The sequence below is a fragment of the Rhipicephalus microplus genome, chromosome 6, assembly GCF_043290135.1.
Source record: "Rhipicephalus microplus isolate Deutch F79 chromosome 6, USDA_Rmic, whole genome shotgun sequence".
NCBI classification, from domain to species: domain Eukaryota; kingdom Metazoa; phylum Arthropoda; class Arachnida; order Ixodida; family Ixodidae; genus Rhipicephalus; species Rhipicephalus microplus.
The window spans coordinates 188,645,582-188,672,914 of record NC_134705.1 but is presented as its reverse complement, the minus strand read 5'-3'; the positions used below and the strand labels follow the sequence as shown (position 1 = coordinate 188,672,914).

At 44.5% G+C, this 27,333-nt stretch overlaps 2 protein-coding genes across 5 annotated transcripts in view; one reads left to right on the top strand and one right to left on the bottom strand.

Annotated features, from left to right (window-relative positions):
- LOC142765739 (uncharacterized) overlaps positions 1–27,333 on the bottom strand; it is a 306,400-nt gene that overhangs the window by 74,655 nt on the left and 204,412 nt on the right. The window contains exon 4 of one of the 4 annotated variants that reach the window (XM_075867270.1): positions 20,116–20,154. The exons of the other annotated variants lie outside the window; for them this stretch is intronic. Coding sequence (XP_075723385.1) covers positions 20,119–20,154 — 36 coding nt within the window. The 3' untranslated portion in view covers positions 20,116–20,118. Of the gene's footprint in view, positions 1–20,115; positions 20,155–27,333 lie in introns of those variants that run through there. 4 annotated transcript variants of the gene reach the window in all.
- On the top strand, positions 10,722–18,280 carry LOC119168245 (peptidoglycan-recognition protein SC1a). The gene is made up of 4 exons (XM_075865647.1): positions 10,722–10,856; positions 14,179–14,376; positions 15,272–15,477; positions 18,106–18,280. The coding sequence occupies exons 1-4, from the start codon at positions 10,787–10,789 to the stop codon at positions 18,238–18,240; spliced, it is 609 nt and encodes a 202-aa protein (XP_075721762.1). The 5' UTR covers positions 10,722–10,786; the 3' UTR covers positions 18,241–18,280.

Below are 27,333 nucleotides of genomic sequence, written 5' to 3'. Positions count from 1 at the left end.
TGAATATAATGAACTTGTATATACCATGAATGAACTCAAGGTGGTTAAAAATGAGAAGTAGATACGAAGCGCAAGCCGTAAGAAAGTAAAAGCCGAATTCTCCTGTCTCTCATTTCTCATTAGCAGCCATTGGCATGTAAATTGAGCCCTACCTGACAGGGAAAGGTTGCTACGTTATACTCGCTGGGCGTAACCTTCTTGGTTTTCGAAAGGTTTAGCGAGCGTTTGGTCGCAGTACCATGAATACAGTGAACTAGAATATACCATGAACTCGAGGTGGTTAAAGGTGGGAAGTGGACCCAAAGCGCAGGTCGTAAGAAAGTGTGCGTGTGCCACCTCTCGTTTAGTCCTTGGAATGTCCGCTGGATGGCGGTGCTTCTATATGGGGAATATATGATAAAAAGATGCGACATGGTGGGACTTGGAGTGTTGAATAGATGAACGAACGGATACACAAACAGATGCATGGATGGACGCATGAACGGACGCTGGGGCGGATGCATGAAAGAACGCAGGGACGGGGCACAAACAGACGCATGGACGGTCACACAGACGGACGCATGGACGGACGAATGCTTCGCCCTACTCTCCATCATTCACTCCATGGATATGCTGCCATTTTTTTCAGTAGTCGTTTTGTATGTCGCGGGCCGGCCCGCAGTGAGGAAATTTTTTTCGGAGGGGGAGAAGACAACAATTTGTAGGTGGAAAAATGTCATAGGACCATTTCCTTCCCGGCGCCCTCTCGCATGGCTACGGGATTGAGCTTAGAATTCACCATACATGTCGAGTTCAGCGATGACCAAAAATATCCGATGGTACGACGTTACGTCGGAACTCACGTTGGAGCACAGTTGTCGGTTTTATCGAAATCAAGGGCACGTTCCTGGGCGACGATGTGCATGCAGTAAGAAACAGATTTCATTTGTTTTCTCTGGTTCGGGCAACGCCTAAGCAATAAGAGTTAATAGGCATTGTTCCTTACATTGTTACAGAAACCAATAGCGAACACTGCAGCGATACTTAACGTTGCCGCGGTGTAAGACAGGCCTTTTTCATAAGCAGTTTGAAGCACTGGTGCAGCTCTGTGGTAGAATATTTGATTACCACGCAGAATTATTGTGCTCGATTCCGGCTGTCATACCATTAGTGTGTGCGTGTGCGTGCGTGTGTGTGTGTGTGCGTGTGTGTGTGTGCGTGTGTGTGCGCGTGTGTGCGTGTGCGTGTGTGTGTGTGCGTGTGTGTGCGTGTGTGCGTGTGTGTGTGTGTGCGCGCGCGTGTGTGCGTGTGTGTGTGCGCGTGTGTGTGTGCGTGTGCGTGTGTGTATGCGAGTGCACGTGTGCGTGTGTGTGTGCGTGTGCGCGTGTGTGCGTGTGCGCGTGTGCGTGTGCGTGTGTGCGTGCGTGTGTGCGTGTGCGTGCGTGCGTGCGTGTGCGTGTGTGTGCGTGCGTGTGTGTGTGTGTGTTCCACCGATTTTTGTTTCACCGAAAATGCCGCCAATGCCTGCACCACTTGCAATGCACATGGTCTATATTCCGATCACGCCAAGTGGTTTAAAAGTCGGCTTTCAAGTTGTTTTGAAACTGTGTATCACCTGTTAATCTTACCATTGAGAAGCCTAAAACAGTCCGAATGATGACAGTTCTAATTAATAATGTGTCAGCCTGTTTAAGGCGTTTAGCCAACTGCTCTCATTCATATTGTGTTTAGGCCTTTGTCCCACGACAAGTTGAAGGCTCCAGTTTCTCATTGATATTGTGTCTAACAAAAAAAGTGATCCTTCAATATTTCCCGATTAGATCTATATTGAATTAAGAAGAAACAAAAAGAAAACGCAAGTTTAAAGTTCCTAAGGGGCTTTACGCAAGCCGGCATTGGCGCGCCACCTTTGTATAGCTTTCTCAAGCAATCACTGGGTTCCGAGATTTTAAAACGTACCGAGCGTCCTACTCACGCCACGCCACTAAAAGGCAACACTGGTGGTTGTATTGCCTTTATTGAACTACGACAGATGGCGCCACAGTAACTATACTGTCTGGACATTCTGATTTTGAAATTGTGCACTGGCTGATTCGCTTTTACCACAGAACACCTATATACTACCATTCATTTACTTCGGTTCTCGTCGTCGAGCGATTAGGACAGATGGCGGCAGACAGTATAACAAGAAGCCGGATGAGTGGACATCGGCGTGCGAAGGTGTTGGGGGGGGGGGGGGGGGGTGCGTTGCACAAAGTCAGCCCAACACGTTGACAAGATAGGAAGGGGGGCGCTCAAACAATCATCCCCCGCACTGTAGTGGAACCCCGCGTATGCTTAACATGGGAAAAATGACGAAGCTTCAATTTCCGGTTATTTTTTTTTAATTACGTGCGCTACTCGCCTGTTTTTTTTTTGTATCTTTTGTCTGAACAGGTTCACTTCAGTCGCGATATTATTTGTAAGTTGTAAACGACCAATCTAACGAAATATTCAGACGTATCCGAAGACATATTCAAATCAGAGGGGGAGGGGCACCCTGCTTCCCCACCTCTTTCATTTATCAATATGGTCGCCCATTCTGCGCGATACCTCTTTCTCTGTCGGACCCTGAATTGCGGAAATGAAGGTAATTAAGATAATTACTGCCAATCACCCTTGACGTTGCTTTTGAAGAACTGTTCATCACTGCTACCTTCAGCCCAATAAAGCTGGAGACTGACGATATGCCTGTGTGAGAAGCACATAATCGCGCCAATTTCACTTGCTAATCCATCGATAGTTTTCTTTTTTATATATATTTAACAATAGGGGGGGGGGCTGGGAAGGAGCTCTGTGCAATGAGAGAAGCGGCAATGAAGTGAGGGGTCTCCATTCGGGCCGTAGCAAAAAAGAAGGGGAGGGGTATTAAGGAATTGACCCCTCCGGCTGACACACGGAGGTTTACGGGCCCCCCAAATTTTCCCATTCTCTATGTGCCTATACACGCACATATGCGAATGCGCTCAATAACGTTCATTAAATATATGGTTAAAATATCTGCCGAAAAAAGAAAAAAAAAAGTATCCAGCTACGCAACTGCCACTGCGTACACCTTTTGTCACAACAGGGTGCTATTGTGGTCATTGTGCAGGTACGCCATATGTCGTGGAATTCCGCCGTCGGTCAAATCTGACTGCCCCAGAGCGCAACTGCGGCATCTCTGATTGGCTCAAACGCATATACATTTTGCTGCCACAGTTCCAAGAATAGCTAAAACGCCAACAGACCAAGCTTTCTCCTATCGATTTGAGCTCTCGCATTGTACAGTTGGCGATTTACAGGTCGATGTCACAGCCACTCGCCCCTCATTGTTCGTTTCAGACAATGGACCAAGCCATGCGCACGTGCAAGGCATCTGCATGTATACCTGTACCTGCTGCACGTGTCACGGTCATTACTATTCTTCACTGCTCCAACGTGCTCAAAGTTGACGCTGCCCAACGCTTCTCAAATTCAGGCGCGCAGTATAGTCGTGAATTTGGCGCTGACGTAATCGAGCTTACCACGACGCTGCTTCTCAGTGGACGACAGTCGAGACTTTTCTACATTATAGTACGAATCGGTACTCAATTGTGTTTTGTTTCTCATGGGACTAAGTAGCCACATTATATTTCAGAGTTGAATGATCACCTCACCCATGCCCGATGTTCACCTTTGTGACAGCCCTATTAGCAAGCTTAAATTGAGTATGCTGAAGCATGTTATCGCCCAAACTATTTAATACTGCGTACTTTACCGGTTGTCTCGGTTAAGCTGGGGACATTTGTGAACTTGTGAGTATGTTGAATGCACAACAAGTAAAAGTAATGAAGCTCAGCTACAGAGCGTAGATGTGAATTTAATAGGAAAAAGGAAAAAAATGGCTATGTTCAGACATTACGAAGTGAAAGTAGTGAACCTGTAGCTGTGTTTAGAGATTTGCAAATTGTGCACATTTTGTGCTGTTTTTCACCGTACTCGTTCAAACTCTTTCGGGGCTACGTTTTCTTTGGTGAGTGGTAGGAGGTGAGACTCTCCTAGAGGGAGTTAGCGCGTGCCTTTAATTGAAGAGTGATCCACGTGGTCAGTCAGGGATGAGTTACAGGTAAATATTTTTGTTTCTTAATGCAATGCTCGTATTGATGAGAAAATTTTGAGTTCGTAAATTTTCTCCGCATTCTAATTTCTTAAAGCGTACAATGAGCAAACGATCGGTAAAGTTTAGGATAATTTTGTGTGGGCGTGCAAGACGCTTACGTATTACCGAGTCACCGAGCATTAATTAGTGAGGATAATTAGGTGCATATGCGAGCTAGTACCGGTTGGCTGATCATCCGTTAACAGGGAGCCTTGACCGAGCAAGTGTTCGTTTGATATATCGTGCATTCATTTTCTTCACTTTCATGCTTTAGACTTACTGCGCTGCGTGACGCAGTAACGTGAGTATGAAATACTCATTTTATATCTGTCGAAGAAGGTCGCGGGATCGAATACCGGTGGTTGCGGCAGCTGCTGTATTTTCGATGGAGTCGAAAATGCTGTTAGCTCGTGTGCTCAGATTTGGGTGCACGTTAAAGAACCCCATGGTGACCGAAATTTCCGGAGCCCTCCACTACGGCATCTCTCATAATCATATGGTGGTTTTGGGACGTTAAACATAACGTATCAATAAATCAATCAAGAAAAGCAAAACATTTCTTTAGCTGGGCAAATAGTTATTGCTTTTTTTGTTTTCCTGCCTCTGCAAATGTATACGTGTACTGCGGCAGCCTATATGTGCACGGTGCTAAAATACCACAGAATACTTGCATAAATACGTAAGTAAGTTTAATGTATGTTATTTATATTTGCAATGTTATCTTCACTTGATATGAGCAATCGAATCGCTTCATGGCGGATACGTGCCCATACAAAATGTATAGCGGATGTTATTGAGGCGAGAGCATCTGGAGTTTTATGTCGAAGACAATCTGATTTCATTGAAAGCGATGGTGTCGATTTATGAAAAAAAAGGGAAAGCTTTTTAAGTTATGGAAAATGAATATAACAGTTACAGAATATGATAATGCCGTTTCCGCAGCTGTAATATATGAACGTCCAAGAGAAACCCTTTTATGTGTCAGAAAAAACAGCCATTTTCGATGAATTCGGACAGTGGAATGATCCCATGAATTTGAAAAAGAGCTTATGATTTCTAATCGCGAAATATTTTATGCTTTCGCGTGATGACGTAGGACGATTCTGGAAAATAATTTTTGCGAAGCGCTTTGGAAGAGTCCTAAAATATTAGCATAAAAATGTCAAATGCAGTGGTTTGGTATGCGTATACCCGGAGACCATGATAGTCGACTAACATGTTTACCGGATTTTAGCTGAAAAAAAAACAGCTCCACAGTATTCCATTTGAGGTCAATTTAGTAAGAACTTTTACAGTTATAAAGTATTGTCGATGGTTCATTCCCTGCATTTAAACAAATATGTGATTAAAGCAGGGGCTCTCAAGCATGTTGATCCTAGGGAACCTTGCTAAGCTGCATCAGTAAGTCCCAAAGTACCCCCCCCCCCTTCCCGCTGCAGCGTGGTTGCAGGATTTCCCCTGCCTTATTTTCGGCACCCGTCATCGAACAAACGAAATACGCAAGCGGGTAATATACGGCCTACGAGATTCAACCACAACAGCTTAACCGTGCGGCCTGTTCTCGGTGTTAGACTGGCTACATATAGGCTGTTTGCGGGATTTAGTTCGCTGTTTGCGAGTTTCTGTTATACACGGTGATGTGCCCATTGTCCCTCGGATATGAGTAATAGAGGTTTCTTGGGTCTATATCACTTCGGGTTTGCGATCTAAGTGACTCGGCGATTGCAGAACCAGAAAAAGTTTATCAGCGGCTCGCGGGACCCCGAGGAGAGGCCTGTGGCCGCGGAACCTGCTTTGAAAAAATGTATGGTTCCAAAGCTTGTCAGCACACTTGCTTCGACGTGCCACTGGGTGCGCTGTATCACAATTCTTACTCTATATTTCCACACGCCGCAGAGGTCTATTGGTTACGGTATACTCAACTGCTGAGCCGAATATCACAGGATGAAACCCCGCCCAAGCGGGCTGCGTTTCGATGAAGATGAAATGATGGAAGCCCTAGCATGATTTATGTTCGCAATAAATAACTCCACGTGGTCGAAATTTCAGGATTGGATTGGATTAGATAAACTTTTATTTGGTCCTCCAAAACACAGATAACTGTGTTGCGGGCAGCTCCCACGTGGGGACTGAGATGCCAAGCTCCTCAGCCGCCTCGCGGGCTTGGTGGACAGCCCAGAGCTGATCTGCCAAGGATGAGCTGCGGATTGCCGCCTCCCATCTGGCAGAGGTGATGTTCGATATATGAGCGAATTTGGTGCACTGCCAGAGCATGTGTTCTAATGAAGCTATTTCCCCACAATGTGGACAAAGATTACTTGGGTATAGGTCAGGGTACATGATGTGTAACATTTTCAAAGTAGGGTACATCCACGTTTGCAAAAGCCCTAATGTAATTGTTGAGACTCACACCGCGCTGGAATTAAACACACAAATAAAAGACACACTGAAGCACAGGTAGGACACACACGAGCGCGAACTAACAACTGTTTATTCGATGGAAATGTTACACACACATATAAAGGTTGACAGGAAAGAAAAAAGAAAAAAGAAAAAGAAAGAGCGTGAACATGCGCACTGCCCACCAAGATAAAGCACCCATCAATGCTAATCAAATCCAGCCTTGTCAACTATCTAAAATGTCTACGTAAAAAAGTATATTCATTGTTTGACAAATGAATAGATGGCACACTAACACACCTGTCCTCACCAAACCTGCGCATCATGAAAGCTTCAATAATTTCTCTTTCCCTTTTGTCTTCTGATCTGGATAAAACAATGGTCTTTTCAAAGTTCGGCTTACACTGACACATCATGCAATGGGTAGCTAAGTTACTGGGGTGACTGATTTGCTTGCAGTTATAATCATGCTCGCGTAAACGTGAGCTACCCATTGCATGATGTGTCAGTGTAAGCCGAACTTTGAAAAGACCATTGTTTTATCCAGATCAGAAGACAAAAGGGAAAGAGAAATTATTGAAGCTTTCATGATGCGCAGGTTTGGTGAGGACAGGTGTGTTAGTGTGCCATCTATTCATTTGTCAAACAATGAATATACTTTTTTACGTAGACATTTTAGATAGTTGACAAGGCTGGATTTGATTAGCATTGATGGGTGCTTTATCTTGGTGGGCAGTGCGCATGTTCACGCTCTTTCTTTTTCTTTTTTCTTTTTTCTTTCCTGTCAACCTTTATATGTGTGTGTAACATTTCCATCGAATAAACAGTTGTTAGTTCGCGCTCGTGTGTGTCCTACCTGTGCTTCAGTGTGTCTTTTATTTGTGTGTTTAATTCCAGCGCGGTGTGAGTCTCAACAATGTTCAACCAACTAGCCCCTACTCTTGCCCTCCTAATGTAATTGCTTGCGGCCGAGTTAGATTTCTGTGAGGTGGAGGGAAAATCTTTCTAGACAGGTAGAAATGTTTCAGGAGTCCTCCCAATCATATGGGGTCCTTCACTACCACATCAGGGTTTCAAGATGTGGAATACCAGCAGTTCTTAGAGGGCCCGTAAACAGGCTCCGACTTTTTTTTTTCACCTCCCAACCAAGCTTGCCAATTCGTGTAGTGGACCGCGTCGATCCCATTTGCCGAATATTACAGCACTGCGCGCAGCGTAGACCTTCAATTTCGAGAAAAAATTCCGCGCCAGTTTCCCTCGCCTGACCAATCTACCACGCACGAAATTTCTCACATGGGCAACGTTACGCAATGCTGAGCTTTCCAATCGGTTCTTTGCCCTTAAAAAGATGGCGACTTGGCCCTTGGGTGATGCAGTTTTCAGCCACGCAGTCCGAATTTTCATTCTTCCATGCTGCCCTCTGCCATTTCGTAGAACCTGAGAGAACGAAAGCCTCCGAAATAAAGAGGTGTCTACTACCATAGAGTTAATATACAGACTCTAGAGGAAAAGCTGAGCCAGAAAAGCTGTAACCACGAAAACGCGCTAACGTCTTGAAACGTTGTCATGGTTGCCATCGGAGTATTCTAAGGAAGCGCTAAATTTACACGTTCAAAACACTCAAATTTTCGCAATGCAAATCTTGAGCAAGCGTGCTCACATAATTTAAATAAACGAAACTTGCATAAAATTTATTCGAACAACTTTTAGGAAAATTATAATGGCCATTTATTTAGTTTACCGAGCACGGAGAGAAGCGTTTGCAGGTTTCTTCAGTAGATGGCGCCACCTTTCTAGTAACTAATAGGTGTTCTGTGCATAGAGTTTACTAAAATTAACTAGAGGGCACTCTGGCGCTGCGATCGTTCAGCGACCATGGGAATGATGGGTAGTACACACATTTGCCTAGTCTTCGTATTTGCAGACGGTGAATCGTACTTGCGGCTTCGTTTATTGCTGTGTTTTGCCTTTATTTTGAAATAAATATTCAATCTTTTTGAACTTCGTGAGCAGATTTGGAAAGCTAAGTCATAAAGAATAAGATGGTGAAGCGCAGCTGCTGAATTTTTGCTAATATTTGTTTCGTGAGAAAACAGTTCCAAGCCACACTATTACACACGGAGCCAAAAGCAGGCCATAACTACGAATATTAGAATGGACAAATGTGTGTACCACCCATCATTCCCATGCTCGCCGAAGCGCCGTGCGTTGCAGCTCCCGTAGACACTAGCGCCAGAGTTCCTTCTAGTGTATATTAGAAAACTCTATGGTTCTGTGGTAACGTTAAGGGCGTGGAGATGCATCGTGTGGCCCACTGCGCCGACAAGCTTGCACGCCGGGCGAGTCGATGTCCGTGCTTTTCGTTGCCATGAGCCAAAAGCTGGACTTCATGTGACAGTTCCTTACTGCGATGTAACAGAGATCCACGAAACAGACAAAATACTGGGTGTAATTGCAGCATGCAGTGACGACTGCGAGTGAACGTCACCAAAAGCTGAGTATCGCTCCATCATGGCGCATCCCGAGCGGTTATGGGTTTCAATCAAGGAGGTTTAAAATTTTTGCTGGAGTGGAAATCTTTGCCCAGAAGTGAACCCGTGCCAACCGTAAAATGGTGGCCGCGGCAGCCATCTCACTAGGGGCATGATGAGCTGTTGGCGCTTGGCAATTGAGTAGTAGCGTTTTCCCCGCAGGCCCAACGAGTTTAACGTGCCAACCTTCTCGGGTCACATAGTGCTCAAAGTGCGTCCTCGTGTTACTAGCTTTTTTCTCAGTAAGCCTAAAATTGAAGGCAAATTTTATTGGGCAAATTTTATGGGAGATTGAATCGCCGATACCTATTATTTATCGATAATACAGAATATTTTATCGGAAACAACTATCTTATAATTCATATTTGATTGATTTGTGGGGTTTAACGTCCCAAAACCACGATATGAATATGAGAGACGCTGTAGTGGAGGGCTCCGGAAATTTTGACCACCTGAGGTTCTTTAACGTGCACCCAAATCTGAGCACACGGGCCTACAACATTTCCGCCTCCATCGGAAATGCAGCCGTCGCAGCCGGGATTCGAACCCGCGCCCTGCGGGTCAGCAGCCGAGTACCTTAGCCACTAGACCACCGCGGCGGGGCTATAATTCATATTTACCTTAACCTTTAGACGAACGAATCAAAGCCACTGAATGCCTAAGTGGGCACCACCAGAAAATGGTTTCTGAGATCTTTGGAGGGAAAAATCTGGCTTCACTTCTGCTGGCAGAGCATTGCAGGAGCTTCCACTCCAGCAAAATTTTTTAAAACCTCCTTGTTTTCAATGCATGGGCCCGATGGGGAGCTTTTCCTCTAGAGTCTATATATTAACTCTACTTCAGCGCCAGGTGTCCTGTGCTCCTCGCTCAGCGTTTACACCCTCGCCGCTACGACACGTGGTCATGTGAAAGAAGGAAGCCCTGGGCGGAGTCACGACGACGGGCTATACTCCTTCCCCTCACTATGGCGGGGAAGGGTGGCGAGCGCCTCGAGAAAACTTGAAACGGGCTGAAACGGATGTTCTAACCCCTTTAACTTCCTTATTACAGCGCGTATATTCGCAAAACCAACTTTTTTTGCTTTTGGACAACGCTGGTTTTTCGCTTACAACCAAAGACGTCACCGAAGACGACGCCGATCCGGGGATTTCCACTAAACTAGCTGTTTAACGACCTCGTGTCAAAAAGAAAAGGCTAAAAAAAGTTTGCCATTCGCTGAACGCTGTATGCTCAATTTCTTCGGATAGCAAACGTAGCGCTGATTCGAGTTGCCCACGAGGATTTGATTGATTGATATGTGCGGTTTAACGTCCCAAAACCACCATATGGTTATGAGAGACGCCATAGTGGAGTGCTCCGGAAATTTTGACCACCTGGGGTTCTTTAACGTGCACCCAAATCCGAGCACACGGACCTACAACATTTCCGCCTCCATCGGAAATGCAGCCGCCACAGCTGGGATTCGACCCCACGACTTGCGGGTCAGCAGCCAAGTACCTTAGCCACTAGACCACCGCGGCGGGTCACCCATGAGTAACTCCAAGACGATTCAGTTTCATACATCCCAACTGACACCGGCTTCTGCTTATTCCAAACGCAGGCTCTTGGAGTTCCACGAAAGGCACACTTCGTCGAGAGGAACTGGTAGCCGTCATTCAGGTGCAGCAATAGATCGAGGAGTCTTCACGTCTCTGCGACCACGAAGAGAGCCTGTGCCATGGCACCATGCCTCGCAATACAAGCCCTGGTCACGACCCTGCTGCTTGCGGACGTTGTTGTTGAAACCGGTAACACTTGTTTAACTGGCAATGGAGTGCGTAACATTTGACGCAGGTGTGACTTTTTGTTTTAAATGTTCGGCAAATGAAATTTGGTGGCCCTGTTTAATCCAGTGTGATAAAACTATAGCGGCGTATATTTGGTTTGCTGGCCCTACGAAGTAACATAACCAAACAAACATATAATTATTATTTCACAGAACTGTCATTGGAATAGTCAATTTTCTACAAATTGGAGACCATGAAGTTGCTGCTCGTGTCGTACTTAAGGATTCTCTAGCATTCAAGTTCGGGATTTATAAGTGCTGTTCTTTTAGTGAAGGACACCTATCTAGTCTACCTATTAAACAAAGGTTACTGCATTACATCATTAATAGACTCAGGATTGAATGGAACAAATCACAAAGGAATATATGTACTGCTATTGTGCTCTGTTGTGCCCCAAGTGCAGGAACTTCTCCGAACAAATGGGTATGCTTCTGTAGAAGTCCGCTCATCAGCCGTGTTTTAATGTTATAGGAAAACAATCGCGTAAAACTTACGTGGCCTATTTGATAACATTAGTATAACAATAATTTGTTTAAAACTTTGATTTGGGCACACGATTGCTGATAGAACAGATGTCATTCCTCGCATCCTGAACAATCCTGCTGAGTCGTTTATCAGCAGGCTTTGATGCGCGTAATAATGATTGCCACATAATAATAATTCGTATAAATCAAGCTCCGAGGAAACAAATGCCAAGTGGGAATACGTCTAATGTCAATCTGCTAATATTGCTCTAATGCACATGAGTTCGCACACAAAATAACGATGTCTGACCTCGATACACAAGGACGTAATCGTAAATTGGGCCACATAAAAAACGATAGTATTTTTCGGGATGCCTGAACGCCGAAATTTTTATGTCTTTCGGTCTATCTGTCTGTCACCCGACTGAGCCATTCGGCTAAAATTTAAGCACTAGCTGAACGCCCAGCCATCTTGAGCTGGTGGCTGCATCCATACTTGTAAGCACATTGTCGATCAAAAAGCAAATAATACGCATATGTCAGGTGCAACATCTAAGTATTAGGTACATAAGTACTAGGTACACTACCTAGGCACACTACCTAAGTGCTACGTACACTACCTAAGTACTAGAACACACTACCTATGTATTAGGTAGTGTGTTCTCTATAACTAGAGAATACATTGATGCATAATTTAATGACCCTAGCGTTTCTTGGACAGCGCTGAGAAATGTGACGCTACGCATGACAAAAAAAGCCTTCTGCCAGCGATAAGGTGCTGCGGACTGCGGCAGGCGTCTACTTCAGCGGCGCACCATGCAGTAGTACATGCGCAAAAAAACATTGACTCTTCCACGCAATGAAATACACTCATTTCTCAGAAATGGTTGGTGTTTGTGAACTATCATGTTATACAGACCCACACGTGACCGCGACATTGCTGACATGTCGTAGAGGTACGAACACACGGCTTGCCAGCAGTAATGATGCGGTAAAATGAAATCTGCTCAAACGAACCCCCATTCCAAGTATCATGTGTTCTGAAAAAAAGTTTAACGATTTTGAGTACTTAGCACTCTACTATGGAAGAGCAGGAAGCCGTTCCGTAGCGGAAATTGCGTGTTGAGAAAAAGTGGTTAACGATTCAGAGTACTAGGTACTCTACTATGGGAAAATGATTGACGAAAATTGTGTGTTTAGAAAAAGTGGTTAACGATTTAGAGTACTCAGTACTCTACTATGGGAGAGCTGAAAGCCGTCCCCGATAGTTCATGTGATGCCCAATGTTAAGTTTTTTATACAGAGCGGGGAAGATTCTATGTGCCAGGACGGAAGTGGTATACGAGGACAGCATCAAGGGTGGCCGCAGATGAAACCAGGAGTCATGTATAGTAAGGCTGGCCGAGGACTAACTTCTTTCGACGACATTTTCAACGAACCGCGTCGATACGAAATCAATTTTTTCTTAAGTTCTAGGCTTTATTGACGACATATTTCTAAAAAAGACACAAGGCCTTTAATCGATGATCAAAATGCAGTTAGAAGTAAACACTCCCATGTGAGCTGAAACATCCAGAATGACTCCAACACAACGGCATTTCGCTACACCAGCTGGTAAACCGGTCTAAAACTTTTATGATAATCAGTAAAATATTAAATATTGTGAAGATTGTGGTTTAAATCTACGCACTTGATTGAGTGCAGCAGCCCAACTTTTCTTTATTTTGTTTTCAGGAGTTCACCCCCCCCCCCTCCTGAAAGCACCATACGTAATTTGTTTTTGCTTTTAACCCTGGAGTACTTATTTGGTCGGATACTTCTTGTGCGTTTTTTATTACCAGTTAGGACCTCAGAAAACCATGTACGAAAAAAAATCCCAGCATATCTACGGAGTGAATAATGACGAGTGGCGCGAAGCATTTGTCAGTCCGTCCGTGCTTCTGTCTGTCCGCGAAACCATCCGTGCGTACATCCATGCGTCCGTCCGTCTGTCCGTGCGTGTGTCCGTGAGTCCGTCCATCCGCATGTGCGTCCGTTCGTGCGTCCATCCGTCCCTACGTCCGCGCGTCCGTCCATCTGTCCGTCCGTCTTCTAGTATGTCTGTCCTTCCATCCGTGCGTCCATCTAGTGAACACTCCAAGTACCATCATCTCCCATTTCGCATCCCCTGTGGCACATAGGCACTAGCCTGTAGGTACTCAGGATATTTTTTCATTTCACCCTATACTAACTAATTAAACTATTTTAATTACCTAACTTTTTATTTATGGGCTGGAAACTAAAAGCATTGAACACTGAGATGTAAAGCACTTTCAGAAACCACCGACTAAATTGTCTCCTGTACGATACGTCTCGCGCTGTTATTTTTTACACGTTGTAAAGAAAGCCCGTGAAATGTGAAAAGAAGTCGTGTGACTGACCGTGAGCGCACTGCTATAGAGTTGCTGTAGGCTTTCTTTACAACTCGGTGAAAATTACACCGCTTGACGTATCGTACATAAAACAAGTCAGTCGGTGGCTTCTGAAAGACCTCTACATCTCAGTGTTCGTATTTTGGGTTTCCAGCCCATAATTTAAAAGAATGGGCAAATAAAAATTAATATTTATTTGTATGGGGAGAAATAAAGAATAGCCTGAGTATCTACAGGCTAGTGCGAGTGGTACGCGTTTCGTTCAATTCTCCACTGAAGTGTCTGTCATTTTCAAAATCTTGGCTCAAGCAATGTGGGACACCCTGTATAGTGCATATAATCGCATCGCATTTATTCGAGGACGGCCAACGGAGCCGGCGCATGGCTTAAGCCTCGGCTTAATTGCAGGTGCCCTGAATTGTCCGGGCGTCACCATAGTGTCCCGCAAGGAATGGGGTGCACGGCCTCCGAGATCGCAGGTAGCCATGAGAAATCCTCGGGCGCAATACGTCTTCATACACCACACCACAGGAGCCCAGTGCAAGGACCAAAGAAGTTGCAGCCGCCTCGTACGGAGTCACCAGAACCACCACATGAACGCCAACCGTAAGCGGTGGGAAAAGTGTAAAAATGCTCCACCCGGATGGATTTTTATGAGCGTCCACTTTCTAATGGGGCAGCGACCTGTGTCCAGCTATGTGCAATACTCAATTCTTCCTAATATTTTAAATTGAATTTGATTTAACAGAAAAGCAACTCTAGAGACTGACAGTTTAACTTTCGGATGGTTTGATTTTTTGTAGCGTAACTATCGGTTTTTTGCAATTTCGCGTTTGTCCTGCCTCTTCCGTACGCTCTTCCCCCTTATGTGATTCTTAAAGGGAAAAGAAGAGAAAAGTGAGCCCCGTAACTGTCTGCATCAGGTGCGACACCTCAACAGTAGCTCACGAGGGATGGGGGTAAAAAGGGATTAAAACGTATATATATAGAGAGGAAGGAGAGAGTGAGGCGCAGGGAAGTAAATAGAAGATGGGAAAGATGGACACGGTCGCAGAAGTCCGAGGACGGGGCACCAATCGACGAGAGCTGTTGTCGGCGTCAGGATATGTCCCCACTAAATGTATGTACATAGATTTCGGGATTGTTTACTTACAGAACATCAAAAGCGTCGTAATACCAATGACATTGTCTCGTATTAGTCGTGAGTGCAAATAAAATGGTGATGACGTTTGATCAAATACACAATCATATTGCAAAGTTCGGAATTTTCATGTAACATGACACGGATCGAGCAAAACCAATTCAGATAGTTCAGACGTGCTACAAACGGAATGAAGACATTTTTTTTTTAGATTTGGGGAAGAGAAGTAGCGTAGAGCAGGTACTTAGGAAACTAATATTGGTACAGGACATGCTATAACCATTTCTGTTTGAAACATCCGGCTATTCTCAAGCTCCTCATCGATTGCAATTGAAGGGCAGTGTTCATCATTGCACACAGGCTGGTCGGACATTGGCTACAACTTTCTTGTGGGAGGTGACGGCCGGATCTACGTGGGCCGAGGCTTCGGACGTGAGGGAGCCCACACGCGGGGCTACAACAAGGTCGGCATCGCCATCTCCTTCGTGGGAGACTTCAGCCGAACAAGGCCAAGCCCTAGCATGCTACGGGCGGCTGAGAGGTTGATCGCCTGCGGTGTCAAACAGGTATGACGTGTTTGTTACTGTGCATCTGGGTGATCGTTTAACAGCGCTGGGGAATGAATGCATGAAACAGGCGATAGTTATAGCGCGAGAACAAAACGACGACACAGAGACAAGAAGGACACGAACGACACCTTCTTGTCTCTGTGTCGTCGTTTTGTTCTCGCGCTATCACTATCGTCATGCCATACCAACTAGCCCACGCTGTCACACTTCTAAGTTGCATGAAACAGCTTTATAAGTGCGGTGAAGTTATCCCGTGTAGGCCGCACCTCCGGCTTAGACTTCTGCCGTAGGCCCTTGGGCGGCTTCCTCGGCCCGCTAGACGGCCCAGAATTTTTATTCTAACGCGGAGCTGAAGCAGTGCCTCCTCCCAGTGCTCTCTGCAGTTCGAGACCTGCTAGCAGTTTCATTGTGCTTTACCGCCTATAGGATCGAGACCTATTATGTGTCCCAGTTCTTTCCTTGTAACGCATGCCTTAGACTGATCTGTCTAACAAAGATCGCCGTAACAGAGACGAAGCATACCTACATTTGAGGAAGTATGCGTTGGCAATTGCCGTTGTCTAACAAAGATTGCCGTAACAGAGACGAAGCAAACCTAGATTTGAGGAAGTATGCGTTGGCAATTGCCGCTACGCAACTGCCTGCTCTTTACTTAATCTCTCTCACAGTGGTGAGTATTCGCACGTCTCTACAGCTTGTAGACCTGCTTTATGTCATTTTAGCTGGTGATACGTTTCTCAACCATGAAGGATGTTGAAAATTGAGGCGAAATAGCAACTGAGTATTACTACGAAAGTCAACGGGCGAGCAGATGAGAAGGAACGAAAAATGTGACCTGAATACCTACTACTCCTTCCATCAGATCTGTACAGCCATTGCATTCAAAGGTTTTAAACATACTCAAAGGGCTCTCAAACGACAATCCGAATATGCCACCACCTTCTCCCTATGCGCGTGATTTGGTTATAAGAAGTGGATCGAGATTAGTGTATCTTGTTCAGATTAGCCTCTTGATACGCTTCTGCATCATTTTACTGAAACAACACTTCAAAATCTTTAAATGACCTAGCCCTTTCAGTAAGGTCTTTTATTAACAAATAATTCCATAGCACATTTTGTTTTCATTTTGTAGGCCCGCATTTTTCAAATTGAGTGAACTTAAACTGTTGTTCGAATATATGACGGTATAGTCAGATGGCTCTACCATTTAGGCGATCCTCATCCACCATCGAGATTTGATTAACGTTTAAGCCCATCCATTCACCAATAAAATTACAAAAAAGCTTTCCTTTGCCACATAACTTTCATCTGCGCTAATTTTCTACCCATTGCAGAAACTACACTATTTGTTGTATGGTGACCATTTCCAGTAGTACAAATGAAAATGGTTGCCACGCTACATAACATTCCACAACCATATTTGAAAAATGCCGCCGTTAACATGTCCTCGATGGACTGCGACAACGTGTAATGGATTTCCCCATTTTGCCTGCATCTTTAACTACAACTGTGCGTGATAATCATGTAGGGAGAGTCATGGTGTCGTCTTGTGAACTAGGGAGCCTCTTCTTTATGTCCTTCATGGTATGACCATAAAGTGCGAAATGACGGTTTCATTTGAATAAAAAAAAAGGTATGTTGTAACGCCTTTTCGAAAACTTTGTGTAGGAGACATTTTGACTGTTTTGAACTACGGCCAAAACTCTGTCGAATTTGTTATTTTGCCAGCACTGATTAGTCAAGAGGCCTTCCTGGACCACCCTGATTGGCTCAAATTTAGACCATGAAAGAATGGTCTCAATATGGCGACGTCCCCCGATGTCCAGATAGCACCAATGGTTACATGCATGAAAAGAGCGAAATTGACTGTTCGTGGGGATTCAAACGTGGCTACAAGCTCAGAAGCTTTTAAAGGCTAACTCCAGTCAGTGGATCTCAATGAAATTCACTGGGTACGTTCATTTGTACGTTTGCGCCATTTATGCAAAATTGTATAGGCTTGAGAGTTTCGCAGATTGTATTCAAATAAATTTTATAGCTTGCTTGGAAACGCTCTCATTGCTTGCCAGAATTAATGGCAACATTGTGCATGTGACGTTGAGTTTTGCCTGGCGGGAGTGACGAACTGATGTGCCGCTGCAGCGTCTGCTTGTCTGCTATGGATTGCGTGGGTTTGGCCGGTGCTTCCTTGGTTGAGCGGGCGATTTTCTTTTCCGTGTTGGTGGTTGTGCGATAGGTGCCAGATGTTGTTGCGTTCTGAGCCACAAACGATTCGCCATACATTCATCATAACAGTGTAAGCGTTTTAGCCGATCGCCGCGGACGGCGTGGACAGGTAGTGTCATCTGGCGGGCATTATTTGCATTCAGGCAGGTTCGGGCAGCGTCAGACAAATCTTTACGTCACACGTAGAAGCGCACTCGGTTGGGTTTCGGTATTGCGGTTTTTCGGGTAATTACAAATTATTTTTGATTTTTTTAGCGTTTCAGTTATCGGGCGCGTGATAAGAGTGTCTAAGGAACAAAAAAAGCACCATTATTTTGACATGGTAAAAGAAATCGACGGAGTTGGCCTTTAAGCATTATCAATGTTGATCTTATCTCCTGTTCTTTTTCTTTGACTTAGGGGAAGATCGACAAGCGGTACTCGCTGCATGGTCACCGGGACGCCAACTGTACCACCTGTCCTGGCAACTTGCTCTATGCCATAATCAAGAAGTGGGCTCACTTCAAAGGAAAGCTGAAGAGGTTCCTGTGCTAGCGAGCTGTGATCTGCAATAATATAATGCACATGCCTACGATGTGTTTGAGCCTTTTTTTTTTGTTAGAACAAGTGACGTACCCTATCTATCTACAAACAAACACCACCATAATTTTATATTCTCCGGCACGTTTTCTAAATTCATGTGTGTTTGAACGGCCCTCCTCCACAGGAGCACCGACAGTATACTATCGACTCTACGTTGAACAAATAAGCCCGGAACCCGTATAGTTCGGAGATTACACCTCCCGCATATATATATATATATATATATATATATATATATATATATATATATATATATATATATATATATATATATATATATATATATATATATATATATATATATATCAGAAACGGGGAGCTTATTCTGTTTGCCACCCTGTACTACACCGGTGGGGATGCTTCAGTCAGAAAGATTGGTGCTGTGGGGATGGGGGCTCAGCCCATCTCACCCCCTCCAAAATGTACCAATTTCGCACGGGTACACATACATGCACGTACACTCGCGCAAACACGCGCACCAATATGCATACAGATTGTATGGACTGACATTCTCTTTCCTTCCCCCCCCCCCCCAAAAAAAAAAAAGCCTTGGCCTATGGCACTGCTGACATGCTTTTTTGGCATTCTTTTAAACGTTTCTTTTTTTTCAACGGCTTACTGCTAATTTTCATTCACTTTTAAAAGAAAACTTCGATTGTTGCTGCCTCCTGGGAGTAACTAGTAAAACGTGCCATGACCTCTGAGATGTAAAAAGCGCGCGTTATACCCAAGACCGCTCCGAGGCTGAATACATCTCTCCTTCCAAAAAATAGATGGCGCTTGCTCACAATCTCATAAAGCAAGATTCAGTAAAGAAGAAGAACAATGCACATGCTGCGGGAAAGATAAGGAAACGGCGGAGCATGTTCTGATTGAATGTGGAGATATCCACCCAGGTGTACGTTTGGGCACGAGCCTACAGGAAGCCTTGGGTTTTAGGGACAACAATGGAAAGCTGAACACACCCGCGATTGAAATAAGTAAGAGACGGTTAGAGTATTGGTGGCAGAAAATTAGAGAGAAAGGACAAAAATAAATATTGGAAAAATAAAATATGGACAGTGTGCCGTAAATGGCAGAGAACTTAAGCTGAAAATTTACATTTTGTTCCATTAAGATAGAATTTATCGAAGTAGAGGCATTAGGCCAACATCAAAAAAGAAAAAAGGGTTTTTTTTTGTCGAGCCTGGTGGCATACTTGTCACCGCCCCGTTATAAAGGGGACGCTCATAGCATCCATCCATCCATCCATCCATCCATCCATTTCTGTGGGAGCAGTCGTTGGAGTTGTACACTACGTCAAAAGGCGTAAGTGTTAAATAGCGATATAGTGGTGCATAGTTGTTATTCTACGGCAAAGTTTTCACACACACACACACACACACACACACACACACACACACACACACACACACACACACACACACACACACACACACACACACACACACACACACACACACACACACACACACACACACACACACACACACACACACACACAGCGCCCGTTTCTCAGCCGATTCTTAGGAATGCTACGTTGCAGTTTTCATTACTGTCACTAAATAGCGGCAACAGATTGTGTTTAATGGTGCTTTCGGTTGATTTTCTTGGTCTGCGCAGCAGGTATCATGACAGCAGATATGATATTTTTTTTTTCATGTAAGTAAAAATTCGCTGAACTATAGCTTGTCCGGTATTGCTTTCTTTTTACCCTTATTGAAAACTTATGTTGATACAGTCAAATATTCAAGGGAAAAAAACGTACGATTAGGTTGGCAATCAATGGTCTTACTCTTTTCTCGGTCCTTAAACGAGCAGCATGTCTTTTTATTTGTTATTCGTCACCACGTAGCTGTTCTCCATCTGTAAGACAAGCATGACAGAAAAACTTTACCAGCATAAACATTTTTTTAAATTGATGAATATGGGAGGTTCGTGCATCTATGGCAGCGCGTTCTACTCCTTGTGGCTTAGCAAATCGAACACGTGGTTTTGAAGACAAGTAAAATGTGCGTAAAATATGTCATACAGTAGAACCCAAGGTGTGCTATCACACTGCAATCTTACAAACCGTGAACGGCTAACAGGCCCGAGATCGAGCACGAGTTGAAGTATGTGAAATGAGGGTACGCGCAGACATGTGACGTCAAATGTTCTGTACGGCTTGGGATATACGTGGCAAAAACACACAAAGGACAAATGGTTGCACATAAAAACAAATGACAGCAAAATTATACAAATCTGGACGCATGCTGAGGTATTGTTGCGCATTATGCTTCCAGCAAAAAAAAAAAAATACCTCAACGTTTCCATAAAGTATTTGTTTCTCCGATACGATTCTAGGCGAAAAAAAAATTATTCTGGAAGGCCCACCGTTGGCCATGCACCAACTATTTTCTTTATAGTCTATGGTTTTCTATATAAAGGTAACATATTCCCTCGTAATAGTTTTCTTATTGAACCATATTTCGCGCCCTCGAGGAGTAGATGGTACACACTTGCTTCTGGGTGGCGACAAGAGCACCGGTAATTTAATTGTTGCGAAAAACATCTTCTTGCGCGAGTTCAGTGGACAATTCTGTAATATTGGCTGATGAACGATGAATCTATCCAAGCAATTCCAATCTACAACTGCTCTCGAAAGAAAGAAACAAAAAGAACCAAAATCCATTGTGTCGGTGGCCACAAAACGTGCAAACCCTATGGTTGTTCCTTTCAAGGAGAGGACAGCGTTGTTTCTCCTCTGAGCAGCTATTTTTATTTTTTTTCCCTGCAGGCGTTAAACGATAGGAACACGGGAGCATTTCGTGCCTCCCACCACTTTCTTTTACAGCTATACCCATGTCGCGAAGGTCGTCGAGTGCGCGCTTTCGAAACCGTAGTGCGCTTTAAAGAGAGTTGCCCCCCCCCTCCTCCTCCTCCTCTTCTTCTTCTTCTTCTTCTTCTTCTTCTTCTTCTTCTTCTTCTTCTTCTTCTTCTTCTTCTTCTTCTTCTTCTTCTTCTTCTTCTTCTTCTTCTTCTTCTTCTTCTTCTTCTTCTTCTTCTTCTTCTTCTTCTTCTTCTTCTTCTTCTTCTTCTTCTTCTTCTTCTTCTTCTTCTTCTTCTTCTTCTTCTTCTTCTCCTCCTCCTCCTTTTCCGGCTCATACCTGGATGGGCTCATACACCCTCGGGTTTCGCACATCCGCGACTGTCGTAGCTCTGCGGCAAGTCGGTGCCGACGGAGTGAGAAGCTATTTTGCGACAATCGTTTGTCTAACGTGTCGTCAGATTCGCCGGGCTTATTATACCCTGCAGCTTCCGTTCTTTCACTTTGTTTCTCTTGTCTCTGAGCTTTGCTGAAAAAAAAAATACATTACGGCTCTGTTTATTTTTGTACTGTACCGTGGTCTAACGTGCTTTCTTGTCGAGTAATGGTAGACGTGGTGCGTAGCTTCGCAGTGATCTTCAATGTCTGGCACGTCGTCCGTGTTTGTATCCTCAACGTCCGTCATGCCGTCAATGTCTATGCATCCTCAATGACTGGTATATACGTTTGTACATCCTTAATAACTGGTATATACTGAATGTCTGCACATCCTCGTTGTTAAACGTACCCTTTCTGTCTAGCCTACACTCAGTGTTCGGAGCATCCTCGGTTTATGTGTATGATCGACGTGTTCGTGTGTGTTCAATGTCAATAACTTCGTTGTTTGGTATATCCTCGATGTCTGCCTGTGCTCAGTGGCTGTCTTATTTTTTTAAACATGCTTCATGAGTGGCATGAATACGTTGTATCCTTAATGTCTCTAAATATCTGCAACGCACTCCATAATCTCAATGCATGGTGTGCCAATGTAAATAATATCCTCAATGTCTGCATAACCACGATGATAGGCGTGCGCTCAATGTCTGTATATTCTGATGGTTTGGCATATTTTCAATGTGTCTGGTACATGCTCAATATCTGACTATCCTTACTGCTTTGTACATGAATATAACACATACTCGTTGTCTGCACGCCTCGAACATTTGGCACAGAAATACAAAGCTTTTGGGATTTTGTTTCTGGCATCGCTTGGGACGATCATCGGAATAAAAATCTCCAACACGCAGCTTCAAGAAAAGAAACGCAGCAACAATTTTTTTTTTACATTGCCATTTCAATACTGTTGATAAGTGCACAGCCTCAACGCTGAAGACGTCACCAATATATTATTGCGCCGTGCTACGTTATCACTCCATATAATCATGTAATATCTGCAAAAAACGGATAGCTCCAGGCCAACGAGGTCTGGAGCTGGTTGCTCTGGAGCCAGCGCAGCATCTTGTGACATCAGGAATTATAGTACCAGAGCCATTAAGCAGGTCAGAACAAACTGTAGCCCAGACTGACCTTTCTGTCTGTCTGTAAATAATTTTTTTCTCTCTCTACATTGCTTGAATGATAGTGAAGCCTATACTAATTGTAGTTTCTGACTGCAAACACTCGGTAACGTTTCCATGTTGTTTACAGAGTACCCCGTTTCACCATCTCACACAAGGACAACCTCATACCTTCCTAATTAAATGCTCGATTTTCATTCAGGGAAGTACATATACACTCGATAACGAAGCATCCTAGATGACACATAACATTGGGAATATTCACGAGATATGGAATACTAATTCACACGTGTCATGTGAAACACCGAGAGTGTGACGTAAGAGAACGAACAACCTACACATATTAAGGCGGGGTCGTTCGCCATATACCACGCCTTCAAAGTTCGACCTAACTCTCTCTCGTTTGTTGCATTAACACCCCCGATTTTAACCCCTCCCTCCTTTTCACACCTATCACTTCTTTCTAGATTCCGCCAGGTGTCTTTAAAACACGGTCAGGGGAGGAGCTATTTCGTCTGCTGAATGATAGTCTGTATGTACATACAACGCAGCAGGTAGACAGAGGACGCTGCGGGTGTTAGATGTGTTTGTTATTATAACAAATTTATTTTATTTTAGTCGCGCGTGACGTGTGAACAGCGGGACGAGTTGGACGTGACAGCGAGGCCACTGCCGATAGGCCTCACATCCGAAGACTGACGCGCACACATTTGTATACGGCAGACGAAGCGCTAATGAGCGAACGCTCGGCTCCGGACGAGGAGCGGATGAAAGACCGAACGAACAAATGCAAATGGACCCGGGAGGGTTTGTGCCAACAGGCGGCCATCACGGCGAGAGCTGTCAGTCAGTCAGTTGCGCACCGACGAGCGGAATATAAACAAAAACGAAACGAGTTGAAAGAAAGAAGGAAGCAACGAGGCATTCGTTAGGCTACCGCGGCATCGCCTTCGTCGTCTGCTGGAGTACGGCGCATGAGCAGACGTGCATGCGACCGACAAAACTGGCCAACCGAAACACGTCTGTCAAGTGACAGAAAGAGAGGTTATATACACGCACGCAGCCGCTGCGGCTGCTGTTGCAGGGTTCTTGGCGTCGAAAAAAAAAAAAAAAAAGATTCGGACAGCTCATATCAGCGCCGCGTCGTGTTTGAAAAGGAAAACATTGGGGAGACACGGCACGGTCGTTAAAAAGCTGCGACGTGGCGAGGCTTAGCGACAGGGTCGCGCCGAAGAAGTGTCACGCGGGCAGCGACCAAGGGGAGGATGCGATGGCAAGAAACATATGCGCTTCAAGTGGAGCGCTTTCGCAATATGCTATTTTGCGTCCAGCAGTGGTGTGAACTGGAACGATGTGTAGTACATGACTATACGCACAGTTCACGAGAGCTTTGCAGCCTGGTCGCGTCATGCTCGGAGGCTCTCTCGATCTGCTTGTTTTTAAGCCTAACATGGCGTCCTTTTCTTGATGACGACTGCGTTCAAATACGTTGCGATGAAAGAGCTTAGGAAAACTTCTGTGCTTCTCAAACCCCTCGTTAAACTACCTTCTGTTTTTGAAACTCGCTTTTCAACGGAACATCGACGTCGACTCCCCCGTTGAGAGATGAGGAATGTTGAAAGACCGTATATGCTGTCAACATGTCATCACGACAGCAGCATTGAGTGGGCGATGCATGCCCCCTCAGACATTCGGGGCATCCCGAAAAAAAACCTGAGAAAGATTATATCCGAAAAAAACGAAGAAATTGAATTTTCTAAATGGCCATGCGTTCTCATTGCTTCTTAGCTCCTTTTTTTTCAGCGAGAAAGAGAGCCTGCACACTTGCCATAGGCGCATGCGTTGTACATTTCAGGGCAACACGACGAAATAGACGCCATCGCTCCTGTAGCGCTCTTAAAGAACAGTAATAAAAGTTCTCCATCCATTCCACTCTCAGAAGGTTGCTAACCAGCGAACCTCTGCAGCACATGCTTCTTTATTTTATTTATTCACCTATTTATTTGTACATTTATATTATATTTTTCAAAGACTTAGCGTATGCTCCTTTAAAGCCCATTCACCGCGATTTGCGTCGCCCGAAAGTGACACGCACAGGTTTTTCTTTTTACTTCTTTACGTGTCCTGCGAGTGGACCTGTGGTGTAGTGGCGGTATTTGCCTAATTTAAGTGACACACACATGCTTTAGGAGCTCTCCATTGAGTAGCTATAGTTAGGCGTTTAACTAGTGTCGTTAGGGACCCACATATAAAGAAAAACGTTAAGAAGCTTGAGATGATGCAGCGAAAGGCGGTTCGCTTTATCTTTAATGCCTTCCACAGAAATGACTCGCCAACAACAATCATGGCCATTAATGATATCCCTACTTTACAATACCGAAGAGCTGTTGCCCGGCTGAAATTTCTACACTCACTTTATTTCCGTAAATTTACCCCGCCGCGGTGGTCTAGTGGCTAAGGCACTCGGCTGCTGACCCGCAGGGCGCGGGTTCGTATCCCGGCTGCGGCGGCTGCATTTCCGATGGAGGCGGAAATGTTGTAGGCCCGTGTGCTCAGATTTGGGTGCACGTTAAAGAACCCCAGGTGGTCTAAATTTCCGGAGCCCTCCACTACGGCGTCTCTCATAATCATAGAGTGGTTTTGGGACGTTAAACCCCACATATCAATCATTTCCGTAAATTTACCATTTGTCCAGGAACTTATATAAGAAATCGAATCTCAAGACAAACTCGACATACTCACAGTTACACTCTTGAACCTCGCTTCGCACGTACTAATCTTTTCATGAACTCGTTCTTTCCTCGGACGATCAATGATTGGAACGCGTTACCTTTTGAAGCATTCTGTGATAATGAAAATCCTGACTTCGATAACTATGTATTTTTCCGTTTTTAACCGTACAACTCAAGATCTCAGACTGTCTCACGTTATCTGATTTGCATTCTCCGGTTGCAATTTGCAATTTCTTGCTGCCATTTAACTTTGTTCAAATGTTATCCTGTGTTCTACTGCCTTAACACGTTTATATTGCTTGAACTTTCTTTTTATTTAAGTTATATTGTGAATCACTTTATAATATGCCCCCCTGCTTGGTCTTTCGACCGCAGTATTCTGTAAATAAATAAATAAATAGGTAACTGCTCACGTAGTCACGATATATGTTCCCACTCCTCCTTCTGTCAGGGTTGATGGCTCGTGAATCATTTCGCCCATTTCGCCGGATGCCCCATGAGTGCGAATCTCGGTTTCCGCGGTCGCTGTTTTTTTTTAATTTCAAGGCAAACGTCATTTGAGATTATAATAATTGACTGTTGAGTAAGTAGGTGAACTGGCCGCGGAGTTAGGTGCCGTGATTTTTTTTTGCTTTTTCTGGTATAGCACCTGCAACACTGATTGTATACATATAATATGAAACCACCCACTTCTTCAGTTGTCTATACCACAGATACACGCTTATTCGTGGCGTTTCAGGACGATGTCATTATCGCTGACATCATTCATAACCACTACGTCACTAACTGCCCTGCATGTATTTTTACCACCCTTCTCGTAACGCGATATTGCGCAAAATCTGCCGCAAAAATGCAAGAACATTCCGCTATCGGCCCGTGGCAATAATGCGGGGGCTTTAAGAAGCTCGCCGCGCGAAACTAAAAAAAAAATGGCCCCGCATCTGTGTGTTAATCTGCAAATGTCGTCGAAAGACAATAGTCTCACTCTCTGCACACGAAGAGTGAACTATCGTCGAAAGACGATAGTTCACTCTCTCCACTCGCAATTGCGTGTGGCGAGTGAACAAAACATTTATTTGATGTTCTGCGCAAGAAAATCGGTGAATGATATTCTGGAGGCACTGCGTTAGATTGCCTCGAGCGTGCAGCGGAGGCGAACGAATGCATCAAGTCACGTCACACGTGAGACATGAGCGCCATCTGGCAGTTTTCTTAGAAAACAAAGCGCATGGCTCTGAGACGGGTGTGCGCGCCCGTCTCAGAGGTGATAAGGTGTTGAACGCAAGGCGACGGGTAGGTGCCACCACCGTGTCGTCTTAGCAAAGCGTTGGAAACATTCCCCGTTCCGTGCAACCCGGTTGCATGGTCAGCGCAGCGTGATAAGCGCTACGGTCCTTAAAATTACTTAAGTATGCCTTTTCTAGTAAAAGACGCTCATGCAGAATATATGCGTGTTGTTATGGTGCCCCAGACATGCGCAATAATTGCATTTTAATCGAAAATTGCACAAGTATGAACGCTGAACCTTGAGCAACATAAGTGGGCGCTGCGGATGGGGTCAACAGTTTCGTACCCGATGCCATTAAGAGTAAACAAACAGACATATGTACAGACAGACAGACAAAAACTTTTGCGTTGAAGGTTGCCAAGAAATACTACACTCTAAAAAATATCGAGTAAAAAGGGTGTCTTTCTGTCCCACAACAGTAGCCGTCATCAGACTTGCATGCGCTTCCTTTCTTGAAAACTCGGCGCTGGCCACTTTCCTATCGAGAATGCAATGTACCCCTGATAATGGTCATGTCGATCATGACCGGAATGTACCAGGTGAGGGGTGATAGCGCAAGGATGGTGCGCAATATAGATGACGATTATTGTTGTGGGACAAAATACACCCTTTTTACTCGCTCTTTTTTATAGTGTATTTATTTATTTATTTATTTATAAT

Excerpts from the sequence above, each read along its gene's own strand:
- LOC119168245 (XM_075865647.1), top strand. The coding sequence starts at position 10,787 with ATGGCACCATGCCTCGCAATACAAGCCCTGGTCACGACCCTGCTGCTT. Across the intron at positions 10,857-14,178 it reads GGACGTTGTTGTTGAAACCG|GTGCCCTGAATTGTCCGGGC; the intron begins GTAACACTTGTT and ends GCTTAATTGCAG. Across the intron at positions 15,478-18,105 it reads TCGCCTGCGGTGTCAAACAG|GGGAAGATCGACAAGCGGTA; the intron begins GTATGACGTGTT and ends TCTTTGACTTAG.